The sequence below is a fragment of the Spermophilus citellus genome (assembly GCF_964194105.1).
Source record: "Spermophilus citellus genome assembly, chromosome: 5".
Classification (NCBI taxonomy): domain Eukaryota; kingdom Metazoa; phylum Chordata; class Mammalia; order Rodentia; family Sciuridae; genus Spermophilus; species Spermophilus citellus.
Genome location: NC_138186.1, coordinates 109,841,137 through 109,864,447, shown reverse-complemented (window position 1 = coordinate 109,864,447; position 23,311 = coordinate 109,841,137). Strand labels below are relative to the sequence as shown.

The 23,311-nt window shown below is 33.6% G+C and overlaps 1 protein-coding gene across 1 annotated transcript in view; it reads right to left on the bottom strand.

Annotated features, from left to right (window-relative positions):
- Positions 1-23,311, bottom strand: part of GRIK2 (glutamate ionotropic receptor kainate type subunit 2) — a 673,243-nt gene that overhangs the window by 440,764 nt on the left and 209,168 nt on the right. The window contains exons 3-4 of the mRNA XM_081296468.1: positions 15,666-15,833; positions 11,727-11,984 (exon numbers count right to left, since the gene is read on the bottom strand). Coding sequence (XP_081152594.1) covers positions 11,727-11,984; positions 15,666-15,833 — 426 coding nt within the window. The remainder of the gene's footprint in view (positions 1-11,726; positions 11,985-15,665; positions 15,834-23,311) is intronic.

The following is a 23,311-nucleotide window of genomic DNA, read 5'->3' as shown; positions in this document are numbered from 1 at the left end:
TTCTAAAAATGATTTTGAGGGAGAGTCTCACCAAGTTGCTTAGAGCCTTGCCAAGTTACTGAGTTTGGCCTTGAACTCATGCTTCTCCTGCCTCAGCCTCCTGAGCCACTGAGATTACAGATGTGTGCCACTATACCTGGCTAGCCCTTCCTCTCTTGAGCTGCCACAATATTGTTTACTTGACTCCTCTGCACTTACTATGCCATAATCATGCTGTTATCACTTGTCACTCTCTACCACTCACTTAACACTAATCTCATGAAGACAAAAGTTTTCTCCATGATCTTGTTCCCTCTAAGGTAGCTCCTGTCACACCGAAGAAATTTGATGAATGATTGTTCAAATACATACATGTTTAATTGTAGATTTAAATTTAAATTTAAATGATTTAGATATGAGGTATCCCTGAAAAGTTTCTATGTGAGACAATGAAATAATTTTCATAAGTGACATCACTAGGTTGTGAGAACTATAACCTAATCAGAGGATTAATCCATTTGATGGATTAATAATTTGCCAGGACTACTAACTATAGGCAGATAGGATATGGCTGGAAGGTCACTGGGAACATGCCTTTGATACTTACATTTTGTTACTGACTACTGTTGTGCTCCCTTGCCCCCCTCTCTTTCTCTGCTTCCTGGCTATCATGGATTGAGTAGTTTTCTTCCTATACATCCTCCTGCCATGATGTTTCTGCCTCATCTGGGTCCCTGAGCTATGGAGTCAGTCCATTATAGACTGAACCTTGAAAAACATGAGTTAAAATAACCTTGTCTTCCTTTAAGGTGTTCTTGTTAGATATATTGGTCCCAGCACTGCAAAACTAACATATAGTAGAAATTGAATACAAACACATCTCAGTCTAGCTTGCTTATATGATTTTTGAAAGTTATAGAAGCAATTATCTCAACCAGAAAATTATTATTAAATCTATTTATTCAATGGCAAGTATTTAAAAATCTACCTAATTGAATTTGACTTTGGCAGATTACTTAACTCATTGGCGTTTCCTTGTCTAAACAACTGATATAATAAGATCTTCATGTTTTCATTCCTTAAATATTTATTAAGGCACTTCCATGAGCCAGGCAATATTTTAGCCAATTGTTGATAGACCTGAATAGTGTAAGGGTTATTCTGCTCTCATGTTGCTCTGCTCCAGTGGAAGATACAGCCAAGAAAAGACATTCAGTGTGATAGGTGTTCTCATGGGAGTTACTGTGATACCATGGAATGTATTAGGGGACACCAGTTCCAGAACTGGGAACAGAAATCATGGAAGCCATTCTTCATGACATTAAAGCCAAATGGTATGTATGAGTGTGTAAGTGTAAATGTGTGCATGTGTGCAATTGGTGGCTAGGAGGAACGAGGACAGAATAAGAGCTTTCTGGGTGAACAAAATAGCACTTTTAGCAATTCAAAAAAAGCTTCATTATTCAATTTAAGAGAATTAAGTGGTACATGTACACTCAAATGTTATTGGAGAAGTATAGGGACTAGATAAGTTATCAGGCTTCTTAAAATATTTGGATGGGCAGCGTATGTTGCCGCGTCTTAAAAGAAGAAGTAAAGATCATTAAAGGAGATCTGTCGACAAAGACTCAGCACCGTGTCAAGAAAGGGGCCTAAGTGGAGTGAATCCGCCAGGACTCCAGCCAAGGTGGAGTGAGTCCATCACGACCTCAGCGCGAGCAATAAGGATGCAGCCCCCGAGCTGCCCGGCTCCCTCGACCCCTTCTCCTTCTCCTCTCCGCCTTTCCGCTTTGCTTCTCCCCCGCCGTCTCTCCTCTCACGCTCACTCCCTAAATCTAGATCTCAATTTCTTTCCCCCGCCCTGCCCGATCTCTCGCATGCCCAGTACCCGGCCCGCGCAGGCCCCGAGGCGCTGCCTCCCCTCCCCCAGCCCACACCCCCTCCCCAGGGGTCCCGAAGGCCACAGCTGGGCCGCTGCCGCCACCGCCACCGCTTCCCGCGGAGTACCTTAGAGCAGACTCTTCACCGCGCGAGTGAGCTGCCCGAGTAAAATGGAACAGATGATAAGATGAGTGACAATTTAAAATCTAAGTGATCCAACATGGCGGCAGACGCGGAGAGATCAAGTCTCTAACCCCTTCAGCTGCGCGGGCATAGGGAGAAGTAAACTGTCAAAATACTGTTCGCTCAGGACTACTAGGCACTAATGAGCTGAAGGGGATCCCGGGCGAACAGTCTGCCCTTCTCAGAACACACCGAGCCCGGATTGGCTGCATTCTAGGTCCGGTTCACCTGCTTCTCGTGACTCAGCACTAATGATCCCGCTGAAATAACTAGTCGGCCCACCTGAACTCACAGAGGTAAAAGCCAACTGAGCACGATAGCCAGACCCAGGGAATCAGGAGTGACGTGGGACTAGCAGCGCAGAACTCCCGGCTATCGCTCCCACCAGTGCTGACAACAGAGGTCCCTTGAACCAACTACCAGGGGAGTTGCTACCTGAGGGCAAACAAATTCGCTGGGGGTCCTCAGCCCCAAGCCCTACAAACTTAGGGTCTGAGGGAGGCAAACAGAAAGGGTGTGCCCAGGCATCCATAAAAACAGGGCTCCCAGGAGCAGCAGATCCGGCGTGTAGCCACTCTTGTGGTGAGCGTCACAGGGAAGCGGGGCCTGGCTTGAGGAACCACAAGAGAAGGCCCTAGGCACTCAGGATTGGAGACCCGCACAGTCTGGGAAGAAGAGCTGAGGCACAGTGATTAGTTCCCACCTATCAAGAAGAGAAGCCTGGCACAGTGGGCACAGCTCCACCTACTGGAAGAGAAGTTAATCGAGCTCTATGACTGCATTTATTATTATTATTTTTTTAATGATTACTATTAGTATTTTTATTTTATTTTATTTTCACTTTTTGTTGTTGATGTTATTGTTGTTCTTTAACTTTCTTATTAATGGTTTCAATTTTTTTTAATTCTTTTTATTCTATTATTATTATTACTATTATTTTTTAAACTTTAATTTCCATTTTTTTATTACCACTATAATTTTTTTATTTTAAATTTTTATTTTTTCGTTTTTTCTTTCTTTCTTTTCACTTTTTTCTTTTGTCTTTTCATTTCTTTTCAATTTTCTTATTACCCCTTTCTTGAATTCTACCTGCCTACACTCATTCTCTTTAGTGACTTCTTCCCTTCCCTTCTAATATCTCTCCTCCCAAGCATCAAATAAATTTACAAGAGTAAACAGTAACTCAGCAGTCAAACCAGAACAAGAAGTAACATGAGCATAAAAAAGCAAGGAAGAAAAGGAGTACAAACAACGAAGGACAGCCTAAATATTCAGGAGGACCTAGAGTCATCAGAAAAATGGCCATATAAAGAATTCAAGGAACACCTTAGACAGATGGAAAGGAACCTTAAAGATCACATTGAAAATGAATTACATAAACAGATAAAAGAAGAAGTTAAGCATCTTTATCAGGAAATAGAGATTATAAAAAAATCAAACAATAATTCTAGAAATGAAGGAAATGATAAACCAAATTAAAAACTCAATTGAGAGTATCACTAACAGAGTGGAGCAAGTAGAAGGCAGAACGTCAGATAATGAAGACAAAATATATCATCTTGAAAAGAGTCTAGCCAACTCAGATAGGCTGGTAAAAAATCATGAGAAAAACATCCAAGAGATTTGGGATAACATAAAAAAACCAAACTTACGAGTCATCGGGATAGAGAAAGGCACAGAGATTCATACCAAGGGAATGAGTAACCTGCTGAATGAAATAATTACAGAAAATTTTCCAGAAATAAAAAAGGAAACAGATATACAAATTGTAGATGCATACAGGATACCGAGCACACAAAATCACAGTAGACCAACGCCAAGACACATTGTTATGAAGATAACCAATATACAGAACAAAGAGAAAATATTAAAAGCTACAAGAGAAAAGAGGCAGATTATATTTAGGGGTAAACCAAAAAGGTTAACAACGGATTTTTCATCACAGACACTGAAAGCAAGAAGGTCATGGAACAATGTATTTCAAACACTGAAAGACAATGGATGCCAACCAAGAATTCTGTATCCAGCAAAATTAAGCTTCAGGTATGACAACAAAATAAAAATCTTTCATGATGAACAAAAGTTAAAAGAATTTGCAGCCAGAAAACCAGCATTGCAAAGCATTTTGAGCAAAACACTACACGAGGAAGAAATGAAAAACAATAACCAAAACCATCAGTGGGAAGTGGCTCAGTAAAGACAGAGGGCGAGGGGAAAGATAATCATGGAGAAACAAACTAAATTTTTTTAAAAAAGGATAAATAATCAAACATGGATGGAAGTACAAACCATATATCAATAGTAACTCTGAATGTTAATGGCTTAAACTCTCCAATAAAGCGATATAGGCTAGTATCATGGATTAAAAAAACAAATCCAACAATATGCTGCCTCCAGGAGACACATCTGATTGGAAAAGACATACACAGGCTGAAGGTGAAAGGATGGGAAAAAATATACCACGCATACGGTCCTCGTAAGCAAGCAAGGGTGGCCATCCTCATATCGAATAAAATCGACTTCAAGACTAAGTTAATCAAAAGGGATAAAGAAGGTCATTATATACTGTTAAAAGGAACGATTCACCAACAAGACATAACAATTATCAATATTTATGCACCAAATGATGGCGCTGCGACATTCATAAAACAAATTCTCCTCAAGTTCAAGAATCAAATAGACCACAACACAATAATTATGGGTGACTTCAACACACCTCTCTCACCATTGGACAGATCCTCCAAACAAAAGTTGAATAAAGAAACTATAGAACTCAATATCACAATAAATAACCTAGACTTAACTGACATATATAGAATATATCAACCATCATCAAATGGATATACTTTTTTCTCAGCAGCACATGGATCCATCTCAAAAATAGACCATATATTATGCCATAGGGCAACCCTCAGTAAATATAAAGGGGTGGAGATAATACCATGAATTTTATCTGATCATAATGGAATGAAACTGGAAATCAATGACAAAAGAAGGAAGGAAAAATCCTACATCACATGGAAAATGAACAATATGTTACTGAATGATCAATGGGTTACAGAAGACATAAAGGAGGAAATCAAAAAATTCTTAGAGATAAATGAAAATACAGACACAACATATCGGAATCTATGGGACACAATGAAAGCAGTTTTAAGGGGAAAATTCATCGCCTGGTGGTCATTCCTCAAAAAAAGAAAAAAACCAACAAATAAATGAGCTCACACTTCATCTCAAAGCCCTAGAAAAGGAAGAGCAAAACAACAGCAAATGTAGCAGAAGGCAAGAAATAATTAAAATCAGAGCGGAAATCAATGAAATTGAAACAAAAGAAACTATTGAAAAAATTAACAAAACTAAAAGTTGGTTCTTCGAAAAAATAATAAGATCGACAGACCTTTAGCCATGCTAACGAAGAGAAGAAGAGAGAGAACTCAAATTACTAACATATGGGATGAAAAAGGCAATATCACAACAGATGCTACAGAAATACAGAAGACAATTAGAAATTATTTTGAAAACCTATATTTCAATAAAATAGAAGATAGTGAAGACATCGATAAATTTCTTAAGTCATATGATTTGCCCAGACTGAGTCAGGAGGATACACACAATTTGAACAGACCAATATCAATGGATGAAATTGAAGAAGCCATCAAAAGACTACCAACCAAGAAAAGCCCAGGACCGGATGGGTATACAGCGGAGTTTCACAAAACCTTTAAAGAAGAATTAATACCAATACTTTTCAAGTTATTTCAGGAAATAGAAAAAGAGGGAGCTCTTCCAAATTCATTCTATGAGGCCAACATCACCCTGATTCCGAAACCAGACAAAGACACCTCAAAAAAAGAAAACTACAGACCAATATCTCTAATGAACCTAGATGCAAAAATCCTCAATAAAATTCTGGCGAATCAAATACAAAAACACATCAAAAAAATTGTGCACCATGATCAAGTAGGATTCATCCCTGGGATGCAAGGATGGTTCAATATACGGAAATCAATAAATGTTATTCACCACATCAATAGACTTAAAGATAAGAACCATATGATCATCTCAATAGACGCAGAGAAAGCATTCGACAAAGTACAGCATCCCTTTATGTTCAAAACATTAGAAAAACTAGGGATAACAGGAACTTACCTTAACATTGTAAAAGCTATCTATGCTAACCCTCAGGCTAGCATCATTCTGAATGGACAAAAGTTAAAGGCATTCCCTCTAAAATCCGGAACAAGACAGGGATGCCCTCTATCACCACTTCTATTCAATATAGTTCTTGAAACACTGGCCAGAGCAATTAGACAGATGAAAGAAATTAAAGGCATAAAAATTGGAAAAGAAGAACTTAAATTATCACTATTTGCAGATGACATGATTCTATACCTAGAAGACCCAAAAGGGTCTACAAAGAAACTACTAGAACTAATAAATGAATTCAGCAAAGTGGCAGGATATAAAATCAACACGCATAAATCAAAGGCATTTCTGTATATCAGCGACAAAACTTCTGAAACGGAAATGAGGAAAAACACTCCATTCACAATATCCTCAAAAAAAATAAAATACTTGGGAATCAACCTAACAAAAGAGGTGAAAGATTTATACAATGAAAACTACAGAACCCTAAAGAGAGAATTAGAAGAAGATCTTAGAAGATGGAAAAATATACCCTGTTCATGGATAGGCAGAACTAACATTATCAAAATGGCGATATTACCAAAAGTTCTCTATAGGTTTAACGCAATGCCAATCAAAATCCCAATGGCATTTCTTATAGAAATAGAGAAAGCAATCATGAAATTCATATGGAAAAATAAAAGACCCAGAATAGCAAAAGCAATTCTAAGCAGGAAGTGTGAATCAGGCGGTATAGCGATACCAGATTTCAAACTATATTACAGAGCAATAGTGACAAAAACAGCATGGTACTGGTACCAAAACAGGTGGGTGGACCAATGGTATAGAATAGAGGACACAGAGACTAATCCACAAAGTTACAACTATCTTATATTTGATAAAGGGGCTAAAAGCATGCAATGGAGGAAGGATAGCATCTTCAACAAATGGTGTTGGGAAAACTGGAAATCCATATGCAACAAAATGAAACTGAATCCCTTTCTCTCACCATGCACAAAAGTTAGCTCAAAATGGATCAAGGAGCTTGATATCAAAGCAGAGACTCTGCGTCTGATAGAAGAAAAAGTGTGCTCCGATCTACATATTGTGGGGTCGGGCTCCAAATTCCTTAATAGGACACCCATAGCACAAGAGTTAATAACAAGAATCAACAAATGGGACTTACTTAAACTAAAAAGTTTTTTCTCAGCAAGAGAAACAATAAGAGAGGTAAATAGGGAGCCTACATCCTGGGAACAAATTTTTACTCCTCACACTTCAGATAGAGCCCAAATATCCAGAGTATACAAAGAACTCAAAAAATTAGACAATAAGATAACAAATAACCCAATCAACAAATGGGCCAAGGACCTGAACAGACACTTCTCAGAGGAGGATATACAATCAATCAACAAGTACATGAAAAAATGCTCACCATCTCTAGCAGTCAGAGAAATGCAAATCAAAACCACCCTAAGATACCATCTCACTCCAGTAAGATTGGCAGCCACTATGAAGTCAAACAACAACAAGTGCTGGCGAGGATGTGGAGAAAGGGTACACTTGTACATTGTTGGTGGGACTGCAAATTGGTGCAGCCAATTTGGAAAGCAGTTTGGAGATTCCTGGGAAAGCTGGGAATGGAACCACCATTTGACCCAGCTATTGCCCTTCTCGGACTATTCCCTGAAGACCTTAAAAGAGCATGCTACAGGGATACTGCCACATTGATGTTCATAGCTGCACAATTCACAATAGCTAGACTGTGGAATCAACCCAGATGCCCTTCAATAGATGAATGGATAAAAACAAAATGTGGCATCTATACACCATGGAGTATTACGCAGCACTTACAAATGACAAAATCACGGAATTTGCAGGGAAATGGATGGCTCTAGAGCAGATTATGCTCAGTGAAGCTAGCCAATCCCTAAAAAACAAATACCAAATGTCTTCTATGATATAATGAGAGCAACTAAGAACAGAGCAGGGAGGAAGAGCAGGAAGAAAAGATTAACATTAAACAGAGACATGAGGTGGGAGTGAAAGGGAGAAAAAAAGGGAAATTGCATGGAAATGGAGGGAGACCCTCATTGTTATACAAAATTACATATAAGAGGTTGTGAGGGGAATGGAATAACAAACATGGAGGGAAATGAATTACAGTAGATGGGGTAGAGAGAGAAGATGGGAGGGGAGGGGAGGGGGGATAGTAGAGGATAGGAAATGTAGCAGAATATAACAGTCACTAATATGGCAGTATGTAAAAATGTGGATGTGTAACCGATGTGATTCTGCAATCTGTATTTGGGGTAAAAATGGGAGTTCATAACCCACTTGATTCTAATGTTTGAAATATGATATGTCAAGAGCTTTGTAATATTGTGAACAACCAATAAAAAAATATTTGGATGTTATTTTTAGAGTAATGAGAAGCTAGTAAAGGAGAAACTGATAAGAATTGCATTTTTAAAAAGTGCAGTGTAGAGGTTAGATTACTGAGATGCAGAATTGAAATGGAGAATCCAATTAGAAGGTTGTTAATCATAATACACAAGAGATGATGCTGATTTTGACTTAAGAAGTGGTAGTGTGTAGAGCAATAAGCAAATAAAAAAGGTACAGAACTGACAACCAACAGAGCTTGATTGTAGAGTCCCAGTAAGGAAGAAATCAGAGAAAATGTTTATTTTTCTGTCTCAGCCTGAGTAATCAGGAGAGCCAGTTATAGGAGGAAATAGGCATGATGGGGTTAGGGTCCTTTTGTACTCAAGAACTGCTTTGAAGATTAATTGAAATAATTTATGGAACAGGAACTATCACAAGGCCTAATGCATTTTTGCTCATTTCTGTAGTCTTTTTCATTCCCATCTTCTCTTTTTCACCATTGTTCCAATCACTTAGCAGCAAAATTGGCAGTAGAATCCCAGACTTTTTCTTACTATCCTAGAGTTCTCTGTTAATGAACTACTGATCTATAAACAAAGATGAAACATACTTTAAAGTGAATATTCACAATTTATCCCTGAATCACTTACAAGCTGACAGCTATCCAACTTATTTTTAGTTTATATTTAAAATGAATCATATGTTCCAAAGTGACTGACAGAAACACAGCTTTGTTTCTGAAGCCAATTCCTTTCCATCATTTTTGGACATCATTCAGAGCTATAACAGACTGTCATGGTGTTTAAAAGCATTCATCCACGACAACAACAAATGCTAATTATCATAAAAAATAAATATCTCCTGTTAACATCAGTTTAAGAATTTCTCCTACTCTTGCACTATATTTCATCTATCATCCCATCTGTTTTCGGGGAGGGAACAAAGACTGGATGAAAATATAATTATCATGTATCAAAGTGGACAACACAATGAAAGAGAAATTAATATAAATGGGAGGAATAGTATACATAACAAATAAATCTGGAAAAGGAAAAAGGAAAATATAAATAAAATGTTGCATGTGTGTCCTACAGTAAATAATTGATTCATAAGTCCTTAACAGAGTCAATACAGTTTATCTTGGTGGGTGGGGGGCTACCCATTTCAGTTCACAGTGCTAGCTATAAAGAGATCTCTTCCAAAGTCACCAAATAATAATCACGTTTTCCTGTGAAATTTACAATTTCTTTTTTTAATTCCATCGTTAAAATTCTACCTTGAGAGTTTTAAATATGAAGAAGACAAACATTCAATTTTCATATATTTCTGAACATATTTTAAAGAGATTCTTCTACCTGCCTTAAAGTCAGTTGTATCACATAAAATAATCATGAATACCCAGGTTCTCAAAAGTGCTTTCCATTAAAAGAAACAAATGGTCAGTTAAAATTAAATTTTCTCATTAAGAATAATTATAAAATCATAAATAAAGATATGTCTTTAAATGTGAATTAGAAACTCAACAAAGGCAAGGACTTTGCTTCTTTTACTGCTTGCAATCATATCTGTAACTGTCCTTGGCCTGTAGCAGGTACTCAATCAATATTTGTTGAATTAAATGTTGCATGAAATAGAACATTAATAAATATTTTCCCAAGAGAATTTTTAAGCCATACTTATCCTGCAAATAATTCTGTAATGACTCTAAATTGGCATTAATATTTAAATAATTGAAGACCTTTGAAATCTCCAAGAATCTACATCACCTTTAAAGAAATGAAAGGGACAAAGCTTCTATAAAAAGCAACTTACATTATTGTAATAAATTTAATCTGAAGTCAGGATTCCAATAAACATACGCAGCTTTAATTAAATATATATATTTTATTATACACACATGCATGCACACACACACACACACACACACATTTATATTTCTGTTCAAACTTGTCTATTTCCCAATAAACACTTTTAAAAAATATCTTCATTTCTCAAGTCCTGTAACTTCCTGTTCTCTTTAAAAAGCTCCTATTTGCCAATTTGTATTAATCGATATTCTTAACAAATAAACAAATTTTGGAGCAGACCTCTGTATCTGCATATGTAAACTAAATGTGTTCCTGGCATACTCTTGGGAAGAATTTAAATTAAAATAATTTAAATTTTGGTATATTTAAGAAAGTATAGTGAAGGGCCCTAAAATAAAATATTTTATATTCTAATTTAAAGAACACTAGGTAGAGTATTGAAAAAAATAGCATAAAATTTTAGCTATGTTTCTGTCAATCATATATTGCTTTGTTTTAAGTTCCTTCACCTCTATAACTGCCAACAGATATTAAAAGTTTATTTTTATCGTTTATTTTCTTAAATTTCTCTGCAACTATTTTTTTCAATGCTGGTGGATAATATGAACCCAGGACCTCTTGCTTGCTAGACAAGTGCTCTACTGAACTGTACCCTCAGCCTAAGACTTGTGTTTAGTTAAAAATTGAAGTTAACCATTCATATATAAAAATATTGACATACATTAAAACAAGAAATTTGCATAACCTCCAGTCAGTAAGTATTCATTAAAATATTCTTTTAAGACACTCAATAAATATCATTTGTACGTTCTAGTCTCTAAATCCCTAAATGGTGTCTACACAAGAGTAGTTCCAAAAATTCACAAGTATTTCAATGGTTATTGTGTTGTTGCACAGTTGAGAAAGAAATCTCAACAAATTTATTACTTTCCATATGCATTATTTGCATATAAACAGATGAAAAAAAATGAGGCAAAACTATGAATTTCTTGACAAGTTCACTGATAGCTGCAGGAAATTATCCTCAATCTATTAGAAATATTCTTTGAATAAACATCTCAATATTATATTTCATACTATCTCTATCCTTTGCCCAATTTATGGTTAAAGCTAATTGACACTTCAAGAAAAAAAAAGTGCTTAATATACAAACAGACAAAAAGTCTGTATTTTGCTGTTATCTGTATACATGAAATTAGGATTGATATCTGGTTCCAAATGTCTTTCCTTCTCTTAACTTAATTTTTAAAAATGAACAAATAAACAAAAACCAAACAAAAACCAAGAACACAAAATTCGTAGTAGGCTCCAGAAAATGATATATATTTAAAGCATAGCCCAAAGACTACTAATTTTTCTTACCAGTGCTGTCATCATATACAACTGTGACGGTTTTCCACTTGAAAAACTGGACCAAGTCTAAAATGGCACGGCTGAGCGAAGAGAAGTCTGGGTAGAGGCTGACATAAAAGGAATCTTTGTTGTCTGACACTTGGTGCTTCCAGCGGGTCTGTATGTGGGGAACCCCCAGAGCATTGCAGATGGACTGTACCGCATTTGCTGATGAGCTGTGTGAAGGCCCGAAGATGGCAGCCACCCCAAGAGACAGTTGATCACAGGCTACAGAGGAGATAGAAGTCTGTTAATAAAGAGAGGAGAGATGCCAGTACATCAGCAGATAGCACATTATTATAAAAACCCAAAGGTATCATCCTGAATAAATTTTTTTTATTTAATATAATATTTACATTTCACTACTTTTGCATTTTATCTGTCTCTGAACATTTTCAGTTTGTTATAAGAGAATTAATTCACTCAAATGCCTGCAGCTTAATATTCAAGTAAGTCTACGATTTTGGAGAAGGAGAAAGAAAAGGAATGTCTACACATTTTTAAATTTTCATGTTCACTTTGGAAGACTAATTTTTGTTAGGAAAGTGAAAAAATAGTGTTTTTTTCCCAAATTTCCTGGTCATCCTTTATAATTTAAAATTATTAATAAACAGTCAGCCATTTGGTCCCTCTTCTAACTGAATTAGCTAGGGCAAAGTAGAGTTACAGTATAGTCACAGGTCAACATATGCATACAACCAGTCATACTATGGCTCTTGGGGATGATTTCATATGAATTTAACTCACTGAGTAGAAGAGTGCCAAAATCATTAGATAAGTATTCATCTTATATACTTTTTGGATACTAAAATGTCTTTTATACTGTTCTAAATTATTTTTTAAAGTTAGTATTTACTCACAGAAAATTTCATTTTTATGAATAATAATTGTAGTAATTAAAAGGCATAAACAAACTAGAGCATATTCAGTTTAGGACTTAAATTTTTATAAGACACACTGAAGCAAATAGTGAGTTTGGGCCCAGAGTGAATAATTACTAGAATCATGAAAATTATCTTCAAATATTTGAAGACCTGGGGGCTGGAGTTGTAGCTCAGTGGTACAGTACTTGCCTGGTATGGGTGAGGTACTAGGTTCTATCCGCAGCACCACATGAAAATAAATAAATCAAGGTATTGTGTCCATCTACAACTAAAGGTATATATATTTTAAAATTTTTTACTAAAAAAAAATTTAAAAAATACTTGAAGACCTGGACTGTGAAATAAGTTTAAGCTTGTGTCATTTAACTGGCAAAGGAGAACTTGGGCGTTTAAAAGCTTCTCACAAATTAATATATGCAGTGAGAAATGTCCAAACATGGAAAACTTTGTCCAAGAGGAAATGATATGCCCATCTCTATAAACATTTAAACAGGACTGAGGAGTTCTATTGGGATTTAAACTAAAATCAGATGTTCAGACACAATTCTTCCAAAATGGATTGTAATTCTACTGTGTGAACTTTTCTGACATTTTCTTTCAGAATTTTCTACAAAAAAATGTAGAATGTGATGAATGAATTCATAATCATCAAGGCATGCAATAATAAAGTCTTAGTTGGAAAAACATTTGCTTGAACTCTCTTCAAAATTCCAGTATGATCTAAACACATTGATTTTGAATAGATTCTTCCTTTCTACATAATGAATAGAATTCTGAATTCATAGAAAGTCTGGAGCCTAAAAAATCTCAACTTGGGATTTCTCAACATGGGGTTTTAATTAATGTGCATTGAGAACAAACAATCTTTCTTCACTCATTTTTTTAGAAAAATCACAAGCTATGAAAAGCTAAATATTTTATGAGAGTATTTAGTGTATTCATGTGTCTAACATAAAATTTATCAATTGTCAGAGGAGTCATTTAAAAATAATATATGATTCAAATAATGAATCAAGTTCTAATACATAAGTATATTCATTAACTCAGCAAAACAATGTTTCCTAATAGAAATACAAGAGAAAAAAGCCAGTGAAAATGTCAAAATTTAAATCTAATTTCTTATTATTTTCTTGTCTTAAAATTAACTTTTTAAACATTCAAATGAATTAAATTATTTTATAATCAATCATTAATGTCATTATCAATGTGTATTTTTTTAAGCCCCTAGGAGGTTCAAAAGCTATGGTAACTCTTCCCTTATATTATCCTTTTACATATGTGTGTTTTCTAACCAGCAACAGTTTGACAAACAAGAGCTTCACAAGATAAAGCTCAAACCATGCAGTCACACTTTTAACATCTAACAAAGAAAGTTACTCACACACTTTTTTTTGAGCTTTTCCTGATTTTAGGCCAATGTCAATTGATAGATTTGATTCCCAATGAGTTTTTAAGAATTTTAAATTTATTATAAGGGTTTGGAAAACGAAAGACTTGATCATTTAATATATTGCTAGGACATTCCCAGCATAGTATCTTGTTTTCTGTCAGAACATTCTAGCCTATGTTTTTACATTGTTCCTGCAAAGTCATCATTAAGAAATCTATTAATATTTTATTTATACTGCACTCATTCCATGTTCTTTGGTCTGAATGCTTTCATTAGAGGCAAAGCTTCTTCTTCCTAATGAAAATAATCATGAACTATGCCACTAATCAAATGCACTTGTCTTGCAGTTAATGACTTACTTTGCAATTATGATGACAAATGTAGCATTTTGCAGTAAACTTTAACCTTTTTTTCAGCTTTCCAAACCTTTCACTACCCTGACCTGGTTCTGAAATGTGGAACTTATTTGTATTCATAAAGATATGAATTCAAAGGGCAGGGAGAATATGGCTTTGATAAACAGAAGTTAGCTGCTGGGGGAAAAGAAGACTTTCATCTTGAGCAATGTTGTACCTTATCAGTTGCCATTAATATTAATAAGCTTAGAAGAAATCTGCACCAACTTAGAATTATAAATAATTATGTACATTTCCATTAACAAAAGGCAGCTAGTAAAATAATATTAGCATTACAGAAAAGCAAACATTGTTTAAAAGTATGAAGTGAAAACAAATGCTTTGTATGCCTGCTCCTTTGAAAAATCTATGTCATGGAAGTTAATTCCTATTACATGACTGTTAACTATGCAAAAGACAAGACCCCAACTATAACATCACCTACATGTTAGAAAAGATTACTTACATGAAATTATGGAAATATCTATCAAACACATTTACAAATAAGACTGCCATTTTGCTAAAATAATACTTTGATAATATTTCCATTATCTTTCTTCACATCTGAATGTTAAATTCATATTCACAAAATGAATGGTTTACTACTCTTGTCATTTAAATACTTTTATAAGATAATAATACATAAAATACATAAAGTATTCTAATTATTCCATCATATAATTTTTATATCAATTATCATTTAGTTTCAGTTGGAAGAAGAAACACTGAGTGATCAAAAATAAGCATAGAGAATACATAAAGTAATTATAGTTCAAAATTTTCAAATAAAATTGGACTAATTTTTTGAAATTACTTGAAATCACAATACTTTCAAGATAGTCAATAAATTGATACCAAAGTAATAATACAGCAGTATTGACAGGTAATAAAAATAAAAATGTAACAGTAGATTTCAAAACTTCATGAAATACACTGATACATGTATCTTATTTTAGTGGGTTTTTAAAAATAATTTAATAAAAAGGCAAGAGGATCAATTGGGATAAAAACAATTTGACTATCACAGATTTAATTGCATTGATTTATAAGCAGATTTCTTCTAAAATGTGATTATATCACCTTCCCCTCCCTGATAAAATTTTTGTGCATTTAGAAAAGGAAACTTTATATGCAAATGTTCTTAAAAGCTTATTAACTACATGAGGGTTTTAAGAAATCTCTTAAGAATACCTGGAAATTTGAATTCCAGAAAACAAGATGCTAAATATCAATCAATTACCTTTCTTGGATGCTTCAAAACTGTCATATAGATTGATCTTCTGGGTGTCATAGGTTAGGGTGGTATTGGGCAACAAGGTCCTATTTCTGTTGATTGTGTTCACAGCAAATCTGAACGCAAGTTCCTCAGCTCCCATTGGGCCAGATTCCACATATTCAAAAATACCACCTGGCAAAACAAAAGAGAATAATCACATGGGTCGTAGAATATAGAGAAAATGTCAGAAGTTTTTTATGTTTTAAGTTTATATATGTACATCTGAGTGTCTGCATGTGTGTTTGTATGATTTGTTTAAGTGCACAGGGTTTGTACTTACTTTTTCTATGAATTGTATAGATAGATATACCCTTTAAAATAAATTCATACTGGCAAAAACTGCCTTGTTTTGCTGACAAAATTTAATACTATTTAAACAGGATATGTCCCTCTGTCTTTGGCAATAACTTATTTTAGAGCTGATAGATATACAAGGTATATCATAGATAGATAGATTTTTTCCTTAAATAATGAAAATTAATCCCCAAATTTTGCACACCGTTCCAGAATTATCAATGCCGCGTGCACGCGCGTATGTGTGTATGTGTGTGTGTGTGTATGAGATAAAGCTAAGGAATGGAAAAATTGAATTCAAGTTATCTCCATTAATTTAGAAGTCAGAATTCTTTAGTTCAACTTTTATGATATTTATTTTGTTTTGATTAAAGCCCAAAACTTTTGCAAATCCCAGCATCTTATCTGACTTATGAGAAAAGATAACCAAGTATCATTTCTTTTCATTTTCTCTAAGTCTCTTTTCAGAGGACACATGGCATTAATGCAGATCCCTTAATCAACAAAAAGCACTGTAACATAAATCTTGGTTATAAAATGTAATTTTAAAACGTGCCTTTAACCTGGCACCTTCCCAACTGTGCCTTAGCAAAGTTTCCTCATTCTTGTCCCTGTCTTCTTTCTCTCTGATATTACTCTGCTGCTGGAAGATTCCTGCTACCAAACTTTGCCTTGACAGAATCTCTTTTTTATTGTTGGTGTGGTGAATAAGATGAGAAGGGAAATGCCTGATACTTAATTTTTTCCAAATTGTCATTGAAGAATTAGTACTGTAAAATTAAAAAGTCTTCATCTTTCCCTGTTTTAAATTTCACACCATGTACTCATAGCACAATCATACACAAATTATACCCCTTTGAATAAGGTAGTTTCACAATTAGAAATCCATGCATTATCAAATGTATTTTCATACAGGAATGCCAGGTGACAATACTACTGGTAAACTATCTATTCAAATTTAACATTCAGATTTAACAAAAAGTCATGGTATCTTTGCAATTCCTCTGAAAGCAATTAGAACTTAAAAGGACCACAGGGATGGGGCTGGGGTTGTGGCTCAGGGATACAGTGCTCGCCTAGTGTGCGACGTGCTGGGTTCAAACCTCAGCACCACATAAAAATAAGTAAATAGAATACAGGTATTGTGTCCAACTACAACTAAGAAGTAAATATTTTTAAAAAGGATCACATGGATAAAGAAAATTTGTAGTCAGAAAGAATAAGATAATTTTTTACTTAGTACCAAATTAGTTTGCAATATTTTTCTTATTTTGGATTTTAACTGAATTGATGGTATAGTTAGTATAGAAACAGACTTATTGAAAGATAGTAACCTGAATATCTTTAAAATGATTGGTGACTTATGCAATGCAGAAGGACTTGAGTATTTACATCTCCAATGGGTAATCAGAACTGAATTATATGCCTTGTACAATGGAAGACAATAGAGGTATAGGAATGGATTCTAGAGACAGACTGGATTTACATTCTGAGTCTGCCACTTGCCATTGATGTAAATTTGAACAAATGTTTAAACCTAGTTTGAACTAATTCATCTTTTCTAAAAAGGATGATAAGGGAGTCAACTACACAGAATTGTAAAGATGAAATATTGGCTAATATGAAGTTCTTAGAAGAGTGACTGCCATAGGGCAGGCACTCAATATGAATGTAAAATTTCATCAAATCTTCAAAGAAATCCCAAGTAGAAGTATTTTACAAGAACAAAAATATCAGCCAACAAGAGATGGAGCCAGGATTGTAATCTGTCCATGTCTCATTCCAGATATTACCTATTCCACAATAAACCAGCAGGTTTCTTTAAATATTTATTCAGGAATAATATACAGAATTTATTAAAATGTAAGACACAGTGACTTAAATAATATAATGATATTAGAAATGTAAGATCTTATGTATAGAACAGAAAAAAAATTGTAAAGTACCTGAGTAGTTAATTATGAATAAGAAGTCACCTACACATATCTAAATCTGAAGTAGTTTATTCCTGGAAAAATAAAATTTAAAAACTGAATCTTCTACTAACCTCAGTTCAGAATTGTAATTTCTATTTGATATAAATATAAGATCGAGAATTAGTCAATATTTGATGACAATATGTTGAAACTTGCTTATTTTGTACTTATCTTCAAAATAAATACTGTAGATTCAACATATTTATCACTGCTTTGAATATTTAAAGAAATCTTTGAAATTCAGGATAACTAGTTTTCTACCTTAATTTTTAAATAAAATTAATAATTAATTTTTATTGATTCAAAGCCAGAATCTAATACTTTGCCCATAAACCCCCCCCAAAAAATCCAGATAATGCAGACTTCATAAGCAAAATATCATCCATAAAACCATCTAACACTATTAAGAGAGAAACTGAATAACTCAGCACCTCTGACATGTGCAGAGCAGGTATTGTAAGAAAGGTTAAAAAATATTTTATATAAAGGAATTGCTTTCCAGAAAAAAGTAGAAGGGAAGCCACCAGCACACAAGGAGAGAAGAAACCTTTTCACATCCTGTTGAAAATTTTGGAAAGTTTTAATAACATCTAACCATTAATTGGGCAAAGAAGAAAAAAGTATAATCACCATATTAGATGTTATAAAGACACTTGGAAGATTATCATTAATTATTCTTTCTTTTAAAAAGATTTCTAGGAAAAAAGAGAGACAACGATATTGCATTAAGATAAAAATCACAAATTGATAGTGACTGTTATATTTAAGAGGAGGATGGAAAAGAAGTTACACTGTCAAAGAAAAAAATGTCTATAATATCCATTCTTCATTAATATTTATCTTCTTTTCATTAAACAGAGAAGGACCAAAATATCTTTTGTTTTTATTTAATTATATAGATTTTTTCCCCACTGTGGATTGTTGAAGGTCTTTATTAAGGAAGATTTGTGAGCCAAAATTCCTTCATAGTTTTGAAATCCCAAGTATAATAATAAGGAGAAAATTATTTAATAGTTTTCCATTCTGAGGTCTTTTGCCAGAGAAAGAAAAAGAACTGATACCATGCCCTATTTGTAGTCCCAAAATTTTTGAAAGATATATCAATATCAAAAAAATTAATGGATCATTACTGTCACCTTCTGAAATGTTTGTTTATGTTATGTATTTGTTTATGTTTATGTTAAGGCACCCAAGCTGTTCCTTAACCTCCATGGTCCGTTGAGAATTGCAGGGTCCTAGGGTCCTGTCTTGTGGAACCCTAATTCCTTTTTTTCTCTTGTGCTGTTAAAAGTAATCAACTGTATGTTTGAAGAAGATACCTAAATATACTGTTTCCAGTCTTCTATAAACTACTGTTAGAGAGAAATGAAGATTAATGGATTTAGAACATGAAATTTTTTATGAAGTTTCAGTGAGTGATATGTAAAAATTAAACAAATATGTGCAAAATCAAAAATACCATATTTTAAAAACATTATGACCAACTCTTCATAAGAATATAGATGAAAATTCCAAATAAAATATAGCAGCTTGTCTTCTTTTGAGAAATATCCACTCAAGGCCTTTGTCCATTTTTAAAAATCACGTTATTTTTCCTTGCTGTTGAGTTGTTTGAATTCTATATATATTGTTTATATATAAATCTTTTATCAGATGGATAGTTTTCAAATGTTTTCACTCATTCTATAGGCTATCCATTTACTCTGTTAATTTACTACTCTTCATTGCAGAATTCACTTTTATGGAATCCCACTGTCAATCTTTGCTTTTATGGCTTGTGTTTTGGGGATCATAAAAAAAAAACAAATTTTCCAAGACCATGTCATGGATTTTTACCCTGTATTTTCTTTTAGTAGTTTGACAGTTTCCCATTTTAGTAAGTCTTTGATTCATTTTCAGTTGGTTTTTGTATGTAACATGAGAGTTCAATTTTATTATTTTGCTTGTAATGTCCAGTTTTTCTAATGTCCAGTTTTCCTGTTGAAGAAATTGCCCTTTATCTGTCGCATGTTTTAAGTATCTTTGCCACAAATGAGTGGCAAAGAGATTTTTATTATAAATTGATGTTAAATTTTCCAAATACTTTTTCTGTACCCATTAAGATAGTCATATGTTTTTTATCCTTCATGCCACTAATATGATATGTCTCATTTATTGGTTTATGTATGTTAAATGAGTCTTGGACTTCAGGTAAATCCCATTTCGTCATGGTATCTGCCTCTTTTAATGAGCTGCTAAATTCAGTTCACTAAGATTTTGTTGAGAACTTCTGCATCTATATTCATCAGGAATATTGGACCAAATTTTCTTTTCCTATAGTTTGCTGGGAAAATGCTGTTCAATTGATAAATCTGGGATTGCACCATCCTCTTCTATATTTTGAAAGACATTGAGAAAGATTGGTGTTAATAATTTTTTTTTTTTAAAGTTCCTAGTAGTAGAATTCACCAGTGAAGCCATCAGGTCTTGGGATTTTCATGTTGGTAGTTTACCAATGACTTATTTAATTTATTTACTCATAATTGGACTATTCAGATTTTTTATTTATTTATAATTCAGACTTAGTTATTTGCATGGTTCTAGGAATCTAGCCATTTCTAGAGGTTATCCAATTTTTTTGGCATATATTGCTTTTAGTAGTCTCAAAGATGATAGTTAAATGGCCAAAAGGTATGTGAAAAAAGTTCAGCATCACCAATCAACAAGGAAATCCATATGAAAACTACAATGAGTTACCAATTCCTACCTATGAGAATGTAGCTATTAATCAAAAGCAAATGATCATGCAGCCATGTCACAAAAAAGGATTACATTTTTAATAAATATTTGTGGATAAGTAGTTTTGGTTTGGTTTGGTTTTTTAGGTATTAAGGATTGAATCCAAGGCTTTGCACATGTTAGGAATGTGTTCTACCACTGAGTTGCATCCCTAACCCTGTGGATCAGTTGTATAATCATATTTAAGAACGATTTTAATCATATGCCTAAATGTGAAAGTAAACCAATAACGTTATTACAAGAAAAACTTATGCTAAGAAAAGTTTTCTTTAAAAGAAGATTAAAAGTGTTAGCCATAAAGTTAAAAATATAATGTATTGAAATACATTAAAATTTAAAATGTCCAAATTAAAGACAAAATTTCAGTATTTTTGTGTGTGCTTGTGAATCTGAGAGAGAGAGAAAAAAATATATCCCTCAAAGGCATGCCCATGAAGACCCACTTCTCCACCCATACCCAACCTGCCTGTAGGTTACCATTCAGTTAATTCCTATGAGGGGATTAATGCACTGATTAGGTTAAGGCTCTTAGAACTCAATTATTTCACCCCTAAACCTTCTTGCATTGTTTCAAACATCAGCTTTGGGGAGATACCTTATATATAACCCATACCAGTCCTCTTATATATTGAGAGTCTGAACTTTTTGCTTTTCATATGTAATGTTTATATTTAATATATTTTCAAATATTATTTGTAATTCTTTTTTCATTCTTAAATATTTAACCAGGCATATCCTTTACATAGGCTTAAATCTTTAATTGAACATTATACTAATATTAAATATATAATAATATTATATATTTAATACATATTTTTCATATATTTAAGTTATATTCACTAATGTTACCCTTATTTTGACTGCTTATAGTATCACACTTAGATAGAACTAGCACTTTTATGAAATTTATTTTTAAAATAAAATTCTATTAAAGGATTATCTGTATGTGCCAAAGTGCACAAATCAGAAGAATAAACCTCTAGTAATACACACCTCTCTCTCTCTCTCTCTCTCTCTCTCTCTCTCTCTCTCTCTCTCTCTCTCCCCACTCCCCTTCCTGGTATCCATGTCCTGAGCTGCTTTCTTCCTCCATACCTTAGGCTATGATATCCTACCTCATCTTGGGCCCAGAGCAATGAAGCCAGCCATCTATGGACTGAGACTTCTGAAACTGTGAGCCCCAAAGTAAACATTTCCTCTTCTAAAATTTTCTTGTCTTTTGGGCTCAGCAGCAAAAGTGCTGATGAAAACAGAGGCTAACAAAAATAATGATCACCCCCATTGTAAAACTGACAGAGATAAAAATAACTCTTCATAAATAATAAATATCCAGTGAACATAAAATATTTAAAATTTGATAAAAATAAAGGTTAATTAAACCAATGAGAACTTTCACAGGTCAAAGTGTTGAGGTGTGAGAAAAAGCAGAATTTTATAGAAAAATAACTTGGTATAATTTTTCTGAAAAAAAAATGATTTTTTTAAGTCTGTAAAGTTTTAAAATACCATACACTTGAATCCACTAATTCTAGTTATAGAATTGGCCTTAAGGAAAATGTCACTGATAAGCTTTAAGAATCTTCCTTCTTAGTTCATAACAAAATTATGAATAGAAATGCTCTATATATACAATTGTATGAGATTATTTACAGAAGTTATGGAACATATAATTAATAAAATACTATACATCTAGGCACCTAAAATTGTTCTATGGAAGATGTTTGCTAAGAAAATGCTCAACAAGTAGTTACAATATGCACTATGTCTAACACAACATTAACTGTGGTTTGAATGATAGTTCTTTGATTTTAATTTTCTTCTTTTTATTTGTATATTTTAATTAGCTGAAAATGATTCTATTCTCATCTTGTCATTTTTTAAAAATGAATATGTTTTTAAATGAAACTAAATATTAAGGAATAGAATAGGAGAGTTTGTAAAGAAGAATATAAAAATCTCAGGGTATTTGGCCATTTGTTCCTTTTATGATAGGAAAGATTTAACATGTTTATATGTAGGGTAAAAGAACCAATCAGAAAGAAAAGGGAACAGATAGAAAAAGAGAGAGAGTTATCAAGTGTTGTAGCCAGGTGACTCAATAGCAAGAGGGGATACAAGCCCAAGGTGAGGGAAATATGCAGAACCTTAGGGAGGAAGACACCTTATTCTCTTTAGCAGGAGGCCATTACCTGTAATTTCCATATGCAGAGATGGTCAGGGAAGTGAGGGAATATATATTTTATGCATTTTCTTTATGAAGTAGGACATAAGGTCTATTAATGTTATTTTTCTGAAGAAGGAACCAGCTGTTTTTATACTGAAAGTATTAGTTCAGTTTTAAAATTGCTAATAAAAAACTAAAAAGCAAAGCATTTTTATTCTACCTGTTCATGAACCTGCAAAAGAATAACTGTTCACAACTTTGAACCAGGCTTTATCTCTTTATAAAACTTGAAAGTTAATATTCATTTTGTGCTAGGTATCTAATATTAAAAAAAAATCTTTGCCTCCAGACTCACTCATTTTATTATGAAATGTCAGAGCTCTATGTAGCATTTCATA